This window comes from Dicentrarchus labrax, unplaced genomic scaffold (assembly GCF_905237075.1).
Source record: "Dicentrarchus labrax unplaced genomic scaffold, dlabrax2021, whole genome shotgun sequence".
Taxonomy (NCBI): domain Eukaryota; kingdom Metazoa; phylum Chordata; class Actinopteri; family Moronidae; genus Dicentrarchus; species Dicentrarchus labrax.
Window position 1 is genome coordinate 23,406,779 of NW_026136702.1, and position 18,367 is coordinate 23,425,145.

The following is an 18,367-nucleotide window of genomic DNA, read 5'->3' on the forward strand; positions in this document are numbered from 1 at the left end:
AAAAATGATTTCAAATAACAACAAATAAACAGAGCTTCTACAATCTATCAGGGGGTTTATGAAGGTTGCTGTCTTTTCTAAATGCTTTGTAAATTGGGAGATTAGTGAAACCCCATTTCCTCAGGTGTTTCGAGTTTCTCTTGGTGCAAGGAACTAGTCTTTACTGAAGTTTCAAGTCCATCCAAATGCAATACATTTCTGCACTCATGGTCACATTTCTACATCTATATTTATTCAGTCATGCATCTTTTATTCACACATCACAGTTTTTATCTTAAAACCTGCCATTTTGAATTTTGGGATGTTAAAGGTTTTATACAATTGCAGCCCCAAAGAAGTTTAACTCCAATGTATAGGATTTAGTGGCATCTAGTGCTGTGGTTGCTAATTAAAACCAAAAAATACTTAGCTGCTGATTATTTTACTTTTGATAAACTTATTCGATTAATCAACCAATTGCTTCAGCTCTTGTCAAGGTAACTGTCTAATCCAAAACACTTGAATAAAACTTGTGTGCTTGTGGAGATTTCATGTTGTCTCATAAGCAACATACTTCCCTGGAGTATACATTTTCTATAGTCTGACATGAACTGAGGAACAGAGAAGTTTCTGATGGAAGAAAGAACAGAAACATCTTTCTAGTTCAATGCTGCATGAAATATTAAGACACACAGCTGTTTTATTTCACAGCTGACTCCATCTGCTCTGTCCTATAGATGTAAGCATCGTCTGGAAGGCTGCAGTTTCACATTAAACAACCTCACAAACTGCAGTATTGAAGGGACAGTTCATCCAAAATACATGTTTTCCCTCCTACCTGTAGGGTTATTTATCCATCTAAATTGTTTTGGTGTGAGTTGCTGAGTTTTGGAGATATTGGCCATAGAGATGTGGAGATCTTCTCACTAAAATAATGGAACCAGATGGCACTCGGCTTGGCGCTCAAAACGCCAATCGGCACATTTGAAAAACTCAACAGCATCGTCTCTTTCCCTTGTCTTGCCTACTTTGACAACATTTACAACATCATCTGTGATGCTTCAGATGCTAGAGCTCTTAACATTTCTCACTTGCGAAGAACTCTGGAACTTCCTTTACAAGCAGGTTGTGAAAAAAACTATTATTGATCAGAGTTAAAGGAAATGTGACCAACATATAAACTGACTGAGACGTTTTATATGTGGAAAATAAACATCAGTGCTCTCTAGTGGGCAAACGGTTTCTAAATGACCTCATATTTCTGTACAGCAGTTCTTAGCAGTTATATATCAGTTGACAATGTTTACACCAACAACTCACAACGAGGTTCGTAGATTATCTGGAGTAATCAGGTCCTGATTTCTGGAAAGAGATGCAACAAGACTTTTTCAAAAGTAACTTTTTGCCATTGAGCACCACAAGCTGAGTGCCATTTGGTTCCATAATACTGGAGAGAAGGCTGACATCTCTACAACCGATACCCCGAACTTCAGCAACTCACACCAAAACTATCTAGATGGCTATATAGCACAACAGGTAAGAGTAATATGTATTTTTTAATTTTGGAACTTTGTGAACTGTTCCTTTAAGTTTTTCTCAGATCCAAGACCAAAACTCTGATCGAATTCAAACAGAGACGCGTAGGAGCAGTCAACCCCACCGTCACGATGAGCGAGGAAGGAGGGGCTACCGTATCGCCCACTCGTTTTTAAAAAAAGATAAGCACTCTCGCTCTGTTGCGTCGTCCCACCTTTAATGTTTGACGACACTGTGGGGCCCGAAGGCTCTGCGTCGGGTCAAAGGCCTTTCACATCCCATCCTGCTCATACCTTAGTGTGTGTGTGAGTGTGTGTGTGTGTGTGTATGTGTGTGGAGGGGGGGTTTGTTTGTTTTGCTAGCAGCGTGAGTCAGTCTAAACAAACATTTTAATAGAGTGACTTATTTATGATCTGTGTGTACGAGGAGGACGTACGATGTTTCTGAGTGTGAGTGTGTGTGTGTGCGTGTGTGTGTTTGGGTGCATGTGAGTGTGTGTTGGCATGTCTCTCTGCCCGCCTGGCCCTCTGGCACACTACATTACCACTGTCTGGGACATGGTTGCGTAATGCACTTTTAGTCTCGCTCTGTCAGAGAGAGAGAGAGAGAGAGAGAGAGAGAGAGAGAGAGAGAGTGTGTGTGTGTGTGTGTGTGTGTGTAATGAGTGAGAGATATTGTGTGTTTTGGCAAAGTTAAGTGTCTGTGTGTGTTTATGTGTGTGTAGTAATGCCGCTCCCTCCCAAAATGTCAGATGTTAAGTGATGTTGAGACTGCTCCGAATGCAAGAGCAGACAGCTGACACACACATACGTGCGCGCACGCACACACACACACACACACACACACACACACACACACACACACACACACACACACACACACACACACACACACACACACACACACACACACACACACACACACACACACACACACACACACACACTCTCTCTCTCTCTCTCTCTGACCTAATTCATCAGTAGACTGTTCATACAGATAGTGAGTCAGCCTGAAAGGACCGGAGAGGACAAAACAGGGAAGAGGAGAGAAAGGGAGAGGAGGACAAAATAGGAAAGAGGGGAGGAGCAAATGGAGGAGAGGAGAGGATGAAACTTGGAGAGGAGAGGAGAGGAGAGGAGAGGAGGGGAGCAAATGGGTAGAGGACAGGATGAAAACACAGAATAGTGGAGAGGAGAAGAGAGGACGAAACTCAAGGCAGAGGTGAGAAAGAAATGGAGAGAGCAGAGGAGAGGAGGAGATGGGAGGGTAGAGAAGGATAAAACGGGAGTAAAGAAGAGAGGAGAAGAGAGAGGAGAAGCCAGAGAGGAGAATAAAGAAGGAGAGGAGGAAATGGGGAGAGGAGAAGAGAAGATAGGAGGGGAGGAGAAGAAAGGTTGGAGGGGAGAACAAAGAAAAGAGGGAGGAGAGGAGGAAATGGGGAAAGGAGCGGAGAAAAAGGGGCAGTGGAGAGAAGAGGAGAGGCGGAAATGGGGCACAGGACAGGAAAAAAAGAGGAGAGGAAGAAAAAAGAGAGGAGAGGAAAAAATGGAGGAATGGAAAGAAAGGTTGAAATGAAAAGAAGAAAAAAAGGGAGAGAAGGATGAGAGGATTAAACAGCGGAGATGAGATAACAAGTGAGGAAAGTGAGAGGAGCAGGAGAAGATGAGAGACGAGGATCTTTCCCTTCTGTCACCCATCTTCTGACCTTTTTTCCTGGCCTTCGACAGTTGCCTCCATTTTTTCATTTTGACAATTTGTGTCCTATTCAGAAAGAAATGATGGGAAGTAGAGGAAGACAGTAAGAAAGAAGGAAAGAAAGAGAGAGATGGGACGAGGAGAGGAAGAGAATAAAGAAAAGTTGGAGGGAGATAGGAAGGAGTATGAAATAGGGAGGATGGATCTTTGGATAGGGATGTTTTATACCAGATTGTAATCTCCTCCTTTTTTCATCTCCTAAAAAGTGTGTGTGTGTGTGTGTGTGTGTGTGATGGGGCTGGCAGCCTGTGTGTGTGTGTGTGTGTTTCAGTCAGTCTGTATTAGCATAAGACTGAGTCTCAGTGAGGTTAATATGTCCTGGGGTCGACATTGGCCCGGCCTGCCCTCCCTCCCTCCCTCCCAGTCTGCATCAGTGTGTACATATGTGTGTGTTTGTGTATGTGTTTCTACTCTCTCACATATAATACACCGATCAGCCATAACATTGTGAGCACTGACAGGTGAAGTGAATAACACTGATTATCTGGTAATCATGGCTCCTGTCAGTGGGTGGGATATATCAGGCAGCAAGTGAACATTTTGTCCTCAAGTTGATGTGTTAGAAGCAGGAAAAATGGCTTTGACAAGGCTCATTGAAGCTTGTGGGGAGTGAAGGCTGGCCCGTGTGGTCCGATCCAACAGACGAGCTACTGTAGCTCAAACTGCTGAAACAGTGAATGCTGGTTCTGATAGAAAGGGGTCAGAACACACAGTGCAGAGCAGTTTGTTGGTCTGGGGCTGCAGAACATTATGACCACCAGGGGGCCCAGGGGCTCACAATGTTATTGCTGATGTATGTGTTTTTATGTTTCCATGTAAAGTTGGTACTAGTCTTTATATTTTTATCTTGTGCTCATGCAGGTGTATGTATATCATGTAGGTGAGTGTTTGTGCTCATGTACTAGGTTTGTAAGGACTGGAGACATTTCTTCCTCACAAAGAGTTTGTGAAACTCTAATCAGGTACTTCACTTTACTAGTCACCCTCCATTACGATTAATGTTCCATTGTTCAATCTGAGGAATCATAACTTTACATGCTGTTTATATTAGAGACTGCATGGAGACCATGGAGTCAATAAATGAAGTTGAAAAGAAGATTAAAGTTTGATTTTACAAAAACCCGCAAAGCAGGGCAAGTCTGATATTTGGAGAAAGTCTTTTCACCTGCAGGACAAAAGAAGACACAAAATCTCTATTGTGTGCGTGCGAATGGTCATCATTTTTGTGGTTGCAGGCGAAGTGAACACACACATAGCGGGAGCAGCCGGTAATGGTCAGAAATACAGCAGGAGCGGGATTAAGAAAACAGTCCCGCGCAGGGCTCTAGTTTATATGATGCTTATAGACATACGGTCTGCTGCCAGTTCACAGGCTGAGGAACAACATCCCAAACGTCTGTGCAAATAAATGAAGGAACAGTTTAAAGGATAACTTTGGTATTTGATGTCAACCTGGGCAGTATTTGGAGTGCAGCCAGCAGACACATAACTGGCAACAGGCGTTTAACCTTTTTTGTTTAACCATAAACAGCAGTTCTATCGGTGTTCAAACAACCAGACAGTAAGTTTACTTCCTACCTACTATAACTAGATGTACATGGCTGCAGCGTCCTCTCTGGATACTAGAACAATTTCAACAACAATTCTCCCCATATCCCATTATGGGATGGGAAAACAGGGTCCAGGTTGAAAAATACAGGTACCCTTTAAGTAAGGTGCTGTCCTACTACTGATTTTTGAATTCAGCACCCATCTATACATACAGGGAGTTCACAATGACACTGACTCATTATCTATTCATATGCTCTGTTAACCAAAACGGAGGTTAAGGTCTCATACAGACAGGCAGTTAATTTCAAGAAACTTCATCCTGTTTACACAAATCTGTCTGCTTGACATTAAAGATAGTCTGAAATTGGCACAAAGACATGATGGTGGGTTTGATGGTACCAAGTGAGTCAACAGGAAGAAAAACTGGTCATTATGGTTGGAGCTTTGGTTAAGGTCTCTTCTGATGAGATAATGGAGAATTACGTTAACTCTTCCATTGAGCTGCATTTTAATCTCTCAGCATCAGACTCGACTACAGGACTAGCAATGTCTTCTTGCTCTTGCTTTTGTAAACAAATATCCCAGAGACATTTGTCCTGCTGTGGAAACTTTGCAGGGGCAGAGAATTAAAGAAGCCTGATTAAAGTCATGCAGAAGCTGAATGGCAGCTGGTGATTTTTTTCTTTTAAACTGGAAACATTAAACCAGAGAAGAAGAGGCTTTTCCTCAGTCAACAATATTTTATTTAATTAATCAATTAGTCTGTTAACAGAAGACTGATCATCAGCAGTTTTTATTATCTAATTCAATAACCAAGCAATATTTCTGTTATTTCCTCTGTTTTTTGTCATTGTGAATTGAATATTTTGGGGTTTTAGACTGTGGGTCGGGCAAAACAAAATATTACGTGTGACCTTGAGGTCTGGGGAACTGGGATGGTCATTTTTTTAAATTTTCCAACATTTTACGAAACAATTAATCAAACGCTGTCACAATCGTTAGCTTCAACCCTAAGAAGGACAAAAATGTCAGTACTAGTTTGGTACATGTGCCGACATATAACATGTTTGGTTTGAATCCAGCTCATACATACTGTGCTGCATGTCAACTCACAGCCATATTTCCCGTCCCTCTATTCTGCCAAAACACCCCAAAAATAATCTTTGAAATTAATTTGAAAAACATATATTGTCATATTTTAAGACCAAACAACTTTGTGTGGTTTTATAACTTACTGATGTGTGCGAGGGACTAACCTCTGATCCCACTGCTGCCATTTGTAATTTATTTACTGACAAAACAGTGAGCCAGCATTTAATTTTACTTCAATAATCCCCCAAAATATAACAAAAGCCCTGTTCCCCAGTGAGGGGGGGGATTACCTATCCTCAACTGTCCAGAGGAGAAACCCAAAAGACACAAAAATCACTAAATCCACCCTGCCTGCCTCCTTAAAAACACTGTTTAAAACACAGCGAAAAATCAGGTATGATGGTGTAACATCGCCACAAAACACACACTGTTTGAGTTAACAGGGAGTGAGGGGGGGTGACTGTACCTTCTGAGACGTAGGAAAACGGTTTGTTCCTGACCGACAGCAGAGTCAACAGGTTGAAGAACAGAGCGACGAAAGTCCCGACCAACAGACGACCACTGCAGAGAGAGACAGAGCATGACTGTAATAATACACTGCATTCACCAATGGAGAAATATTTAACACAGTGTTAAGAGGGTTGTCTAACAGTTAGCAGCTGGATCAAACCTACTGTGAACATATGGTGCACTTCATAATTGAAGACAACTTTAGTGTGGAGACGTTGGGAGTGCAGTGCATTGTGGGACAATCTACCTTTATGGTACCTATGGAGTGCTGCAGGAATGACGTATATGACGCCAAACTTTTGTCATGTGCAGGTGGAGCCAATAAATAATGATTATTTTCATTTTGGGTTTATCTGTGAATCATTTTCTTGATTAATTGATTATCCATTGATAATCCATTATCACTATAGCTGGTTATTCATTTAATAGCTGACAATTAATCAACTAATCTTTGCAGCTCTACCCTCAGAGAGAAGACATGTGGGGTCCAAGACAAAGGGGTCCAGCACTCAAAAAAGGCTGAGAACCACCAATGGGATTTTTTCTAGTTCCTATCAGTATATAAAACACTTTCAGGGCAGAAAACATTCTGTCTTCTGTGTTATTTGTAATTTATATTTATGGGTCATAATGTTTAAATAACCAAAAACACTTATAATAAACCAAACAAACCCGGCTCGTAAGCACAAACAACACAGACACACAGAGCACACAACTGTACTCTTCAATACACTAATCACATGGGACAATCCATTTAAGAGCCTAAAATTGGTCCAAACAATCAGTGGGAGGCGAAGGGCTGCCCGACAGTGAGCCACAATAACTGGATGATAAACCCCCCCAAACCCCAACGCACCTCCCTCTAAGAACAGATTAAAGAGAGAGAGAGTGTGTGCGTCTGTCTCTCTACTCAGCAGACACCTGTCCCTCCGGTTAGCGGCCGTCTCTCATGCCGTCCAATCGCATCCACTCAGAGAAAAAGAGAGTGAGAGCGAAAGACAAGAGGGGAGTGAGGGGGGGGCGAGGGGGGTAATCTCGTCACAGGAGACAGGTTTAAGTCTCGCTGTGTTTTAGGTTATAAAAGCCGCCACTAATCTGTTTTATTATGGAGAGATGATGGACGGAGGAGAGAGAGAGAGAGAGAGAGAGAGAGAGAGAGAGAGAGAGAGAGAGAGGAAGCAAACTACAGAGCAAAAGAGTGAGCAAAGCAGGTGATCCGCCTGTATGAATCTGAGTGCTGGGCGAGAGAGGTAAAAGAGCAATGAAAGAAAGAGAAAGAGAGAGAGAGTCTGAGTCAAAGCCTTACTAATCAACAGCCCGTGTTTCATCAGTGGATTGATTAACAACCACAGAATGAATTGATCAGTCTCTATTGATCATAACTGACAGAAATGATAGACAGAACTGTGAAAATAAGACTTGAGTTGTAAACTGAGGGAGAACATGCTGCTTTCTGTCTTTCAGGAATCAATTTTAGCACATTTAAGTGATTTGATACACAGGTGTCTCTACACACTGATAAGATGTTTCCAGCTGAGGCTGCTTTAATTCTTCAAGGAAGCTTTAAAGGTCCAGTGTGTAACATTGAGGAGGATCTATTGGCAGAAATGGAAGGTAATATTTATAGGTATGTTATCATTAGTGTAAAATCACCTGAATATAAGAACTGAGAGTTTGAGGGGAGCTTAAAACTTTTCAGTAAAATAAACAACAAAATGTGTGTCTTACATAAACAACTTTTGGTCTTCTCCTATTGCATTTTATAAGCTGTTAAAAAATATTTGTTGTGTCTCCGACAGAGCTGATGTTACCCTGAGGCGAGTGTTCAACACAGTCTCTATGTGTTTAATTAACTCTGCTGGTGTGGACACATATACACACTGTCAGAGTGTGAAATTAACAATGAACGTGTCGCTGTCAGTCAGTCTGATTCTTTGACTCCCTGACTACGTAATTCTGTCTGTCTGTTTGTCTGACCCAAATGTTTGGGATGTTCTGTTCTGACAACAGCTGGCACGGTGTGTGTGCGGTTTTACATGGGGACACAGGAGTGTATCATGTTGTGTCTGTTTATTTTAGAACGTGATGAGGGAATTTGTGTTTGTGTGTGTGTGTGTGTGTGTGTGTGTGTGTGTGTGTGTGTGTGTGTGTGTGTGTGTGTGTGTGTGTGTGTGTGTGTGTGTGTGGTAATACTTACGTATGGACCTCAGGCTGCTCCATGAAGCGCTCCACACTGACAAAACAGAAACAAACACAGTCAACAACACTGGCCAGGTGGGACTACTCTGGCTGTGTGTGTGTGTGTGTGTGTGTGTGTGTGTGACAGAGAGAGAGAATGAGTGAGCTGGAGAGACAGTGATGGAGACAAATGAAATGAACGAAAGGAGACAAGGAGCGAACAAACAGAGAGAGAAAACAGGAAATACATTAACACACACAAGCATGCACTCCCAACACCACACATACATGAAAAAAACTAAATGGTACACACACACAGTCCTCTGTCTCCTCGCTCTGTGCCGCTGCCCTACTGAGCCATTCATGACAGGCACTGTATGGGTTGGCAACTGTGTGTGTGTGTGTGTGTGTGTGTGTGTGTGTGTGTGTGTGTGTGTGTGTCTCAAACATGCAGGGAAATGGCAAAACAAAGACAACAGCACAAAGAGGGATAGAAATGTTCACTGTGATACTTCCAGGTCTCTGCAGGGTTCATCAAGGAACATTTGAAACTTTTTGTGACCTTTGAATACCACGCAGGATGCACTTTAATACCATCTTAATGGTCGAACCAGCCAAAGTAAGTAAACAAGTATAGAAAACAAAAATAAAATCGATATCATTTTTATACTTGACCGTCTATGTGTTCAACTATTGCCTGCCCAGATACTGCGGGGGAAAATTTGCGATTCTGGCTAACTCTGGCACATTTCCAGAAATCAGAATCAGAAAGAGAAAGAAGGGTTTATTGCCAAGTAGGTTGGTGCATTTAACAAATTAAACGAAGTTCCATATAGTCTGAAGCATCAATAATGTTGCTATGGTTACCTACAGTTCTATATACCTTGACCTGTAATTTAAAACAATGGTTACAGTTGTCAATCAGAACTACATTTGGCAATTTTAAATCAGAAATCAGTAATGAGAAGTCAGTATTATCTTTTGCGACATTATGAAGTAAAATAAATACATCAAGAGTCTAGGGATGTCCCGATCAGATCTCAAAGATCAATATTGGGGCTGATTGAGGCATACTTTAACTCATTGGTATCAGCTATACTGAGCTATATTGAACCCGATACGAAACCACACACACACACACACGTGTTAGCAGGCAGTGTTAGCAGGCAGTGTGCTAACTGCTTGACCCGCATTTGTGTGTTATTGTGTTGTTATTCTGGAAATGTACCCCTCCCTACCCTAAGAGATGACCGCAAGACAACCCCACACAGGGCGCCTGGAGGTGTGTGTGTACGTGTGTGTGTGTGTCACAATGACAGACACAGCCAGGCAGTGACATTCCCACAGCCCTAAAAAATTCAGTTGTTAACACCCCCCCCCCGCGCGCACACACACACTGACACACACACTCCTCCCCTTTAAGAGTAAGTCCATGACCACCCCTCTAAAGCATTACTGTGTTCTCAGATGCTGAGAGACAAAGTTGTCAACAGATTTTACCAGTCTCTCTCTCACACACACACACACACACACACACACACACACACACACACACACACACACACACACACACACACACACACACACACACACACACACACACACACACACACACACACACACACACACACACACACACACACACGATATTGAAAGTCATTTGGTCTTGAAATGTGCAGATTCTCGTGTGTGTTACCAAGGAAGATCTTTATGTCCCAACAGCTTCAAATCTGGCATCTTTAGACTGTGGAAGTGCGTTTACATGTTAAAAGGTTCAAAACTGGGAAGAACCACGTCTCCCGTGAATTATGGAGAGACCTCTTTTTTTCTTTGTTTTTTTACTTAATTTACTAGGGCTGCAACAGCATAGGATTTTCACAGCATGATACCCATCTCTGAAAATATCACGGTTTCACAATATTACACAATTATTATAACAGTTAATTTAACAGTTACAAGATTTTTTTGGTTGAACAAATGATTATACTTTCACAAAATATTATGTCCTGACAGACATGAAACTTGATATAAACCTGAAACCTATATTTTTTAGATAACATTCATACGGTAGAATTCAATAGCAAAGAATAGCAAGTGTAAACAGTATGATAACAACCCGAATACACCATATCATATATTATAGCACTGTATTACTACTTTTTACATTTTATTTATTATTGCTAATATATCTGATGATGATAATCTGGGTTATAATAAATGAAAACTTTTGTTGCAGATGTGGCTCTAATATCCTGGGGTCCAATTATTGCATTTTTTAAATTGTCTGATGGCAAAGTAGAGCTGAGACCGGAGAAAAACATGCACCCTGAGAGGATAATTAATAATGAGGACAAAGACACAGACAAAAGAGAGAAACAATTGGAAGTATTTTGTGTATTGCTTTGGAAATATTGATTGTGTTGTTGCGTTGAGTCACGCAAAGAAAATAATTGAAATTTTAATCGAGAGAGACAGAGTGAGAGAGACACAGAAAGAGATGCAGACAAAGATGCGTGGGACATGGGATCTTAATCTGGCTCCAAGTGCTGATTTGTTTAATTTTGATGAATTCATTCCTCATATTTAGTCCTTTATTGTCTCCTTTTAAAGTTGAAATCACTGATTCAAGTGTGTTTACACTTTCTACGGGTGTTTGTGTTTGGGAGACATACACACCTCTCCTTCAGGATGAACAAGGCTCCCAGCTGGACGAGAACAGTGGAGGCAAAAACTGCCAAAACCTCCAGTCTTTCAAACCTGGAGAGACAGAGAGAGGCAGAGAAAATGAGACACTGTCATCCATACTGGGACAAAATGTCCACAACAACACTCTGAGGTTGCTTTTCATCCCTGACCAATCCACTTATTCCAAGACCAACAATGCTCTTTAAGCCATATTTCCACTACATGGTGTGGCTCCACTCAATGTTGGTACTTCGTCTTCCACAGTAGATAGCACCCTCTCAACGTCGGCCTAGCTGACGCAGTTGGGAAACAACCAGGCCTTAGGATATTCTTATTTGTTGAAATCTTAATGCTCATGCGCAGGAACATAGCCTGATATCACCTTTCAGTGAGAGAGAAATACACAACTGACCAACTTCTGACCACTAACTTGCCCTACGGACATGATTATCACGGTGTGGTCAACAAGAAGAAAAAACAGCTGAAGCTCTGTGGAAGCCCAGCTCTGCATCTCATCAAAGGGACGGTACAGAGGTCTAAACAATGTTAGATACATTCATTCATTTGCAGCATTCTCAGATTATTTCATCTGAAGATGTAAAACAGGAAATAAACTCAAAGATGTACAATAACTCCAAAGTAGGGATGTACGATTATTATTCAGCCAATTCCAAAACCAATACCTGCTTCTCATGGCCAATACTGACAACCAACAACTTCTCATTTTATTATTTTAAAAAGAAGATCATAACCTGTAGTTTATGCACACCTGACGGTAAGAAAGGCTAAAATGTAATAAGCCAAGATGGATGATTTAATATTCCATAGCTCTGTAGTTAACATAACAGAAAAAATCTGTTCTGATGATAAAAAAATGTTTGTATCGTACATCCAAAAATCCACAAATAAATTATTATTATCAAACGATTATTCATCTGCAATAATTTACTAATATAAATTTGGCAGTACCATCCAATAATATATCAGCCCTGATAATTATCTTACCTACTTCAAATGGTTTATGTCACGTTGTTCTACCACATTTACATTTATGTTAAAGATGAGATAAGATTTAGACTTTATTGATCACACAACGGGGGAACTTTTTTTTTCAAGAGACAACACAAGACAATATACTGATAGATAAGTATATATTTTATACATAAAATAAAAAGAAAAAAGAAAAACACAAGACGTAATTGGAACAGAAAATAAGAGCTATTATTACCTTGACTTAAGATTAGTGCTTTGCCACTGGGAAGAAAGTATCAGGGGACTGTTGCAACATGGAGCTCTGTCGTAACACTGGGGGTCACTTACTGGTGCACAGTTGCATATGCTGATTGTACTAGCTGCTGCCACTAGATAGTGAGCTGTCCTATTTCCTGACTGTACCTGGGACTGGGAACCCAGGGGACGGGTTGTTAAACACTACTAGCGTAGGAGCGGGGGGGTTCAGTGGGGGAAACTGCCAAAGCTCAGCCTCAATGGAGGCCATCAAATCTATATGAACCACTAATTAATGTTCACTTAAAATGTACAAAAAGGATGTGCGCTGAGACAAGCGTGTTGTTTGAGCCCCTAATTCTTCAGTATTTATAGAAATACATGCGTTCATTAATTAGAGCAGTCCACATTCTCTCTATTTATATGTGAAACGTGACAGACAACACTAACAAAATGTCAACGTCGGGCCCATACATGAATGTAACTGTTGCTGAACTTCTAACCTTATGACAAGGTCACAGGTCGATCCTGTTGCAGTCTGTTCAGGATGAGCAGCTTTGTCTCAGTGAGTGGTCTGTTGGGCTTATCGGGGTTAAACCTGGCGCTGACTGTCAGTGATCTGATGATCTGTCGCTCTACAGCAACATGAAACCACTAAACTAAGAGCTTCTGACAGAACTAAGTGAAGTACATTACGGATTAGCGCAGGAGAGACGTGACCACGTACGTGTAGAGGGTGAACAGGGGTGACATGAGGACACATTAATACTGAGAAAAATGGAGATACAGCGACAGACATAAAAACTGTGAGGCTGCAATTTAAACACTATTGTTTTTTTTTGTTTCAGTTAATGACTAACGACTATATTTTGTGTGTTAAGGAAAAGTCCTTCTGAATTGTTTCTGTTAGAGGTGCAAACACAAAATCTGCTGTGGAAACTGTCAACACATGAACAAGATTATTCAACAATTATCATGCCTTAACTGATAGACAAAGTAGATCTTTTTGTTTGCAAAAAAAAAGATCCAAAAACAAGTCTAACATTCATTTGACATGTTCACAGTGTCCCACAACTGTTTCATTCACAATCATACAAAAAAGAAAAAAGCAGTACTCACATTTAAGAACCTGGTAACAGCTAATGTTTAGCATTATTGCATTAATCATTATTTATTTTTTTTTCATAATAGCTACTACAGTCTTATTATACCGTGTTATCATGACTCATTAAAATACCAAATATTTAGATAATAATAAAGAGAACATTATTAATATGACATAGAACATGTTAGTGTGTGGACTATATCAACTAAAACACTGTACATAAATTATGTTCCAATATTTAGGAAAAACACCACATTTCTATTCCGTTTGTGAGGTCGGGGCATCTGGATATACTGTAAGTGTGGACCTCTGTGTGTGTGTGTGTGTGTGTGCGTGCGTGCGTGCGTGCGTGTGTGTGTGTGTGTGTGTGTGTGTATGTGTATGAGTGAAGAAGCTTGTTAATAGTCCCTTTTTCTTGTGTGTGCATGTGAGACTAAAAGAGAGACCTTTGTCCAACCGATGAGCCAATGAACAAACACCCACAGGTTAATAGGTTGTCTATGTTTACTGGGACTGCTGGATGAACACACACACACACACACAATATCTACACACTCCATCTCCCTTCGAACATTTGGCGCCCACTGTTTGGCCTGATCTCCTCCATGCTGCTGGGTCAGAGGTCACGCTCTACACAGCCAACAGCCTGTGGTTAATCCATGGGGCGCCACTTAAAAAATCGGCTGTCTACTGGATACTGACTCAAATCATCGTCTGTCTCTGCCACGATATGAATACATGGTTCTCCACAGCGGTTTAGAGCAGCAGTGGTCCACTGCCTACTCTAACGTCAGTAAAAATGAATACGCTTACACTGATACACTAAAATAAGTCATTAACTTGAGCTGCCAAAGTCGCGCGTTTGGTTAGAGATCATCCAGTAAGGTAAGAAACAATGACAAAAACAGAACAGAGGAGTCGGGAAAAAGGATGGGAGGTTTATGAAGAAAGAACGAAAATGTTCTTTCATGAGGCCTAATGGCTTAAATAAATCTGCAGATTGAAGTCAGTATGCAGGCATTACATCGCCATTAAACGTTCATTTCCTACAGCAATGCCTGCAGGGATGTGTGTGTAGATACAATATTCTCTCAATATAGCTAACCAGAAATGTTGTTTTTTCTTTACTACGGCTTGCAGTTGAGGTGAAGGGGATCAGACTAATTCCTGGAAGGCCCGGCTCTGCTGCTACAGGGTTTAAAAGAGTCAGAAGCTGCTGCTGGTTAAACTTGGCAATCTGCAGCTGAGCCATTGTTCTGTAACTGGCAGTCCACACACACACACACACACACACACACACACACACACACACACACACACACACACACACACACACACACACACACACACACACACACACACACACACACACACACACTCTACTCAAACGAACACACATGCATGTAGTGATGCCCAAAAAAAAAAAAAACCCACACACACAGATGTAAACTTAAACTCAACCCCACACACACACACACACACACACACACACACACACACACACACACACACACACACACACACACACACACACACCATTATAAGAGCCAAGTGAAGCTGAAAAGCAGATTTCCACTCGATCACTACTCTTCTACACCTTAAGGTCAGAGGTCACCTGTCAGCAGCAAATACACTGTGTTTACAGTGTGTGTGTGTGTGTGTGTGCGTGTGTTTGTGTGTTTGTGTGTGTTACGGGACACCGTAAATGGGAGCACATAAACAAACACAGATGGAGCTTTGACTAAAAAAATCTATCTATTAAAGCTACAGCCCATGATTTAAATGTATAGCAAAGGGTCTTTAAACGCCAGATTGTTAATGTTGTTAGAGGAAAAGGACGATATTTTCAATTATAATCAGAGGAGCTGATTCGTCATCTATTTGACAAACTCTTCAGTTATATAAAGAGTACGTGAATATACAATTAATTAAAAGCAGCTCCATTCTCAAAGAGAGATTGCCTGGCTGAAGCATATTTTTCGGTCTTTCTCAGAGACTGGTCAAACTCTGTGATGTATTGCTGTGTACACTATATAACAGATCGCCATGGTGAACTCACCCAAATGAGTAGACCTGACTGGGTTTCTTCATGGTCACCCAGGAACTGATGAGACAGGTGATCAAACTGAAGGAGGAGAGGGGGAGGGAAGAGAGGAAAGGTGATAACAGCGAAAGAGAAAGTTATAGATGGAGACACAAAGACACAGAATGACAGGAGGAGGAGGGACAGGAGGAGAGAGTAAATAGGAAGAGAGACAGAGAGGTCAGCTACAGTTCAATTCTTGTTTAATTTATCTTTTATTCATCATAATCTCAGATTTAATTTTTCATGAGTGGAAATTCTCCATCAAAACATCAAACCCCCACACAGCTGAGCAGACTTATCTCACATCTGAATGTGTTTCTATACGTTTTACACTTCAAAATGAACTATACATATTATTTGTATTATTGATTCAACTGCCAGAACACTTTTCCAATTAATCAATTGTTTAATCTATAAATCTATCTATATAAGAAAGTAATGAAAAATGTCTTTACAATTTCCCAGAGCCTAATATAATGCCGTTAAATGCCCTTGGTCTCAATGAAACAGCTTGATTTACTATCTTATCAGACAAAATGAGCAATTATGAAAATTGTTGTAACCAATCACTGAAACCAATTGTTTCAGCTCTAATGCATAATATTTTCACAAGAATAATATTTTTAGGGATAGTGGGTAACTGGAAAATTTCCTGGACATTGATCATTTATTATATTTTAGGGTTTTCTTTCTTTTTGTTCAAAAAATGTATATTAGTGCTGGGAGGTATGACCACAATTTGTATCATGGGATTATTTAAGATTTTGGGTTTCACTGTATTTATTTATTTTTTGCATGAGTAGGCCTTTATTTTGGTTTATAGTGGCTTATTCTACTGTCGGGAGTGGATATACTGAAGGCTTTGATTGATATAGGGTTTTCTTGGCCCAAGAAAATTATACAATATATGAAAGAATCCAAATGTAAACAATTTTTGTGCAACATAGTTAAAACAGAATTTAAAAATTAAAAAGATATGCCAACAACTTTAACATTGCTTCCATTTCAATGCTAAATATTTTCAAACAGTATAAAGTGACATAACATACTGAAAATATTCAAGTATTCAAGGAGATATTTCTGAAATACTGTTTCAGCTGTGCACTGCTATACTTGTATTTAAAAAGTTCATATAATATAGGAAATCAAAACCAGTATCATCCAGTATATCGCCCAGCACTTATTGATACGAACAATATTTTGGGAAAAATGCTGGTAAGAGAAACTTATCATGTTTCCTTAGAGGAGGACACACTCACCTAAAGAGGTCGAAGATGGTGAGGTACGTGTAGGCAGTTAAGGCTGAAATGACAAAACAAAGGAACAAAGACTGTCACAATTCAAATACAAGGTTTGGCATTGTAAAGACAACCCAAAGAACCAAGTTAGATACTTGATTAGTTAATTCATCATTTTGATGGTGTAGCATTATTTCAATCAACATCTATTCAAGGACGATAACTATCACAATACAGGGGTTCAAGATATTGCAATAAATTGCAAGTTCAATCAAATCAAAGTTTAAAACAGTGTTTAAAATTGTAAACAGTGTCATATATATGTACCAGCAATATATATTCTGCTTTAAAAGGTCCACATTCTGTTATAGTATGTATGCTAGCCACAACCACTGCCACAAATGTTTGCATGTAAACTATGTATTACAAATAGACACAGTGTTAAGTGTCAAATTAACCCTTGTGTAGTCCTCCCGTCAACCATGCGACTTTCAAAAATGACCCGATGATATTAGACTGTTTTTAGGACATGTAGAAAAAAATAATTAACTTCAAGTCAAGACCAACACATCGATATATAATTTTCACCTTTTTTTCCGGAAATAATGTTCAGTTTTAGTCAAATATACAAAATAGGCCTCATTTACGAGTGGAAAAAAAGTAATAAAACCTGAAACTTTTTTTTAATAGTTATATTGACAAAATATTGACCACAGAGTGGGATATGTGAAGTTTTGGTCAAACTTATGTTTTGAAAGCATTGTAAATTCTTGGACGGCAGCAAAAACAATGACAAAATCACACCTGTGGTCCTCCCGGGTCAAAAATGACCCGGTACAAATGAACCGTGTAGAGCCAATATAGACAAAACGTATAATTTTTTTTTGTTTTGTTATAACTTCTCAGTCAATTCACAACACATTGAACAACAACACATTTATTCAGTATTTTCAATCACAAGCTGTTGTACGTCAAATATTGTGTGTATCTGTATGTGTGACTATGTGTGCATGCATGGGTGCTTGTTGCTCTGTGTGTGTGCATCCTTATAAGATGATATCTATCTGTGTGTGTGTGTGTGTGTGTGTGTGAGTGTGTGTCTATGATTCTGTGGGCCTTGTGTGTGTGTGTGTGTGTGTGTGTGTGTGTGTGTGTGTGTGTGTCTCTATGATTCTGTGTGCCTGTGTGTGGGATTGTGTGTGCGCTTGCCTTTATATGCATCATGGATAATGTGTGGTCACAGTTCTGTGACTTTTGCAAATATACGCATTGCATTTGCTACACTTGATACTTGTTTTGTTGTCGTTACTGCAGAATTTACACCGTCTCCTTGTGTGTGAACGGGTCATCGGGACTGACAATCATGCTGTAAAAGACAGCAGTATGAGAAATGCCTCTGGGTGTGCACGTGTGAGTTTATTGTGC

General features: G+C 40.3%; 1 protein-coding gene across 1 annotated transcript in view; it reads right to left on the bottom strand.

Annotated features, from left to right (window-relative positions):
- Positions 1–18,367, bottom strand: part of slc30a6 (solute carrier family 30 member 6) — a 66,850-nt gene that overhangs the window by 15,993 nt on the left and 32,490 nt on the right. The window contains exons 5-9 of the mRNA XM_051418162.1: positions 16,964–17,006; positions 15,678–15,743; positions 11,278–11,358; positions 8,621–8,656; positions 6,380–6,474 (exon numbers count right to left, since the gene is read on the bottom strand). Of these exons, the coding sequence (XP_051274122.1) occupies positions 6,380–6,474; positions 8,621–8,656; positions 11,278–11,358; positions 15,678–15,743; positions 16,964–17,006 (321 nt within the window). The remainder of the gene's footprint in view (positions 1–6,379; positions 6,475–8,620; positions 8,657–11,277; positions 11,359–15,677; positions 15,744–16,963; positions 17,007–18,367) is intronic.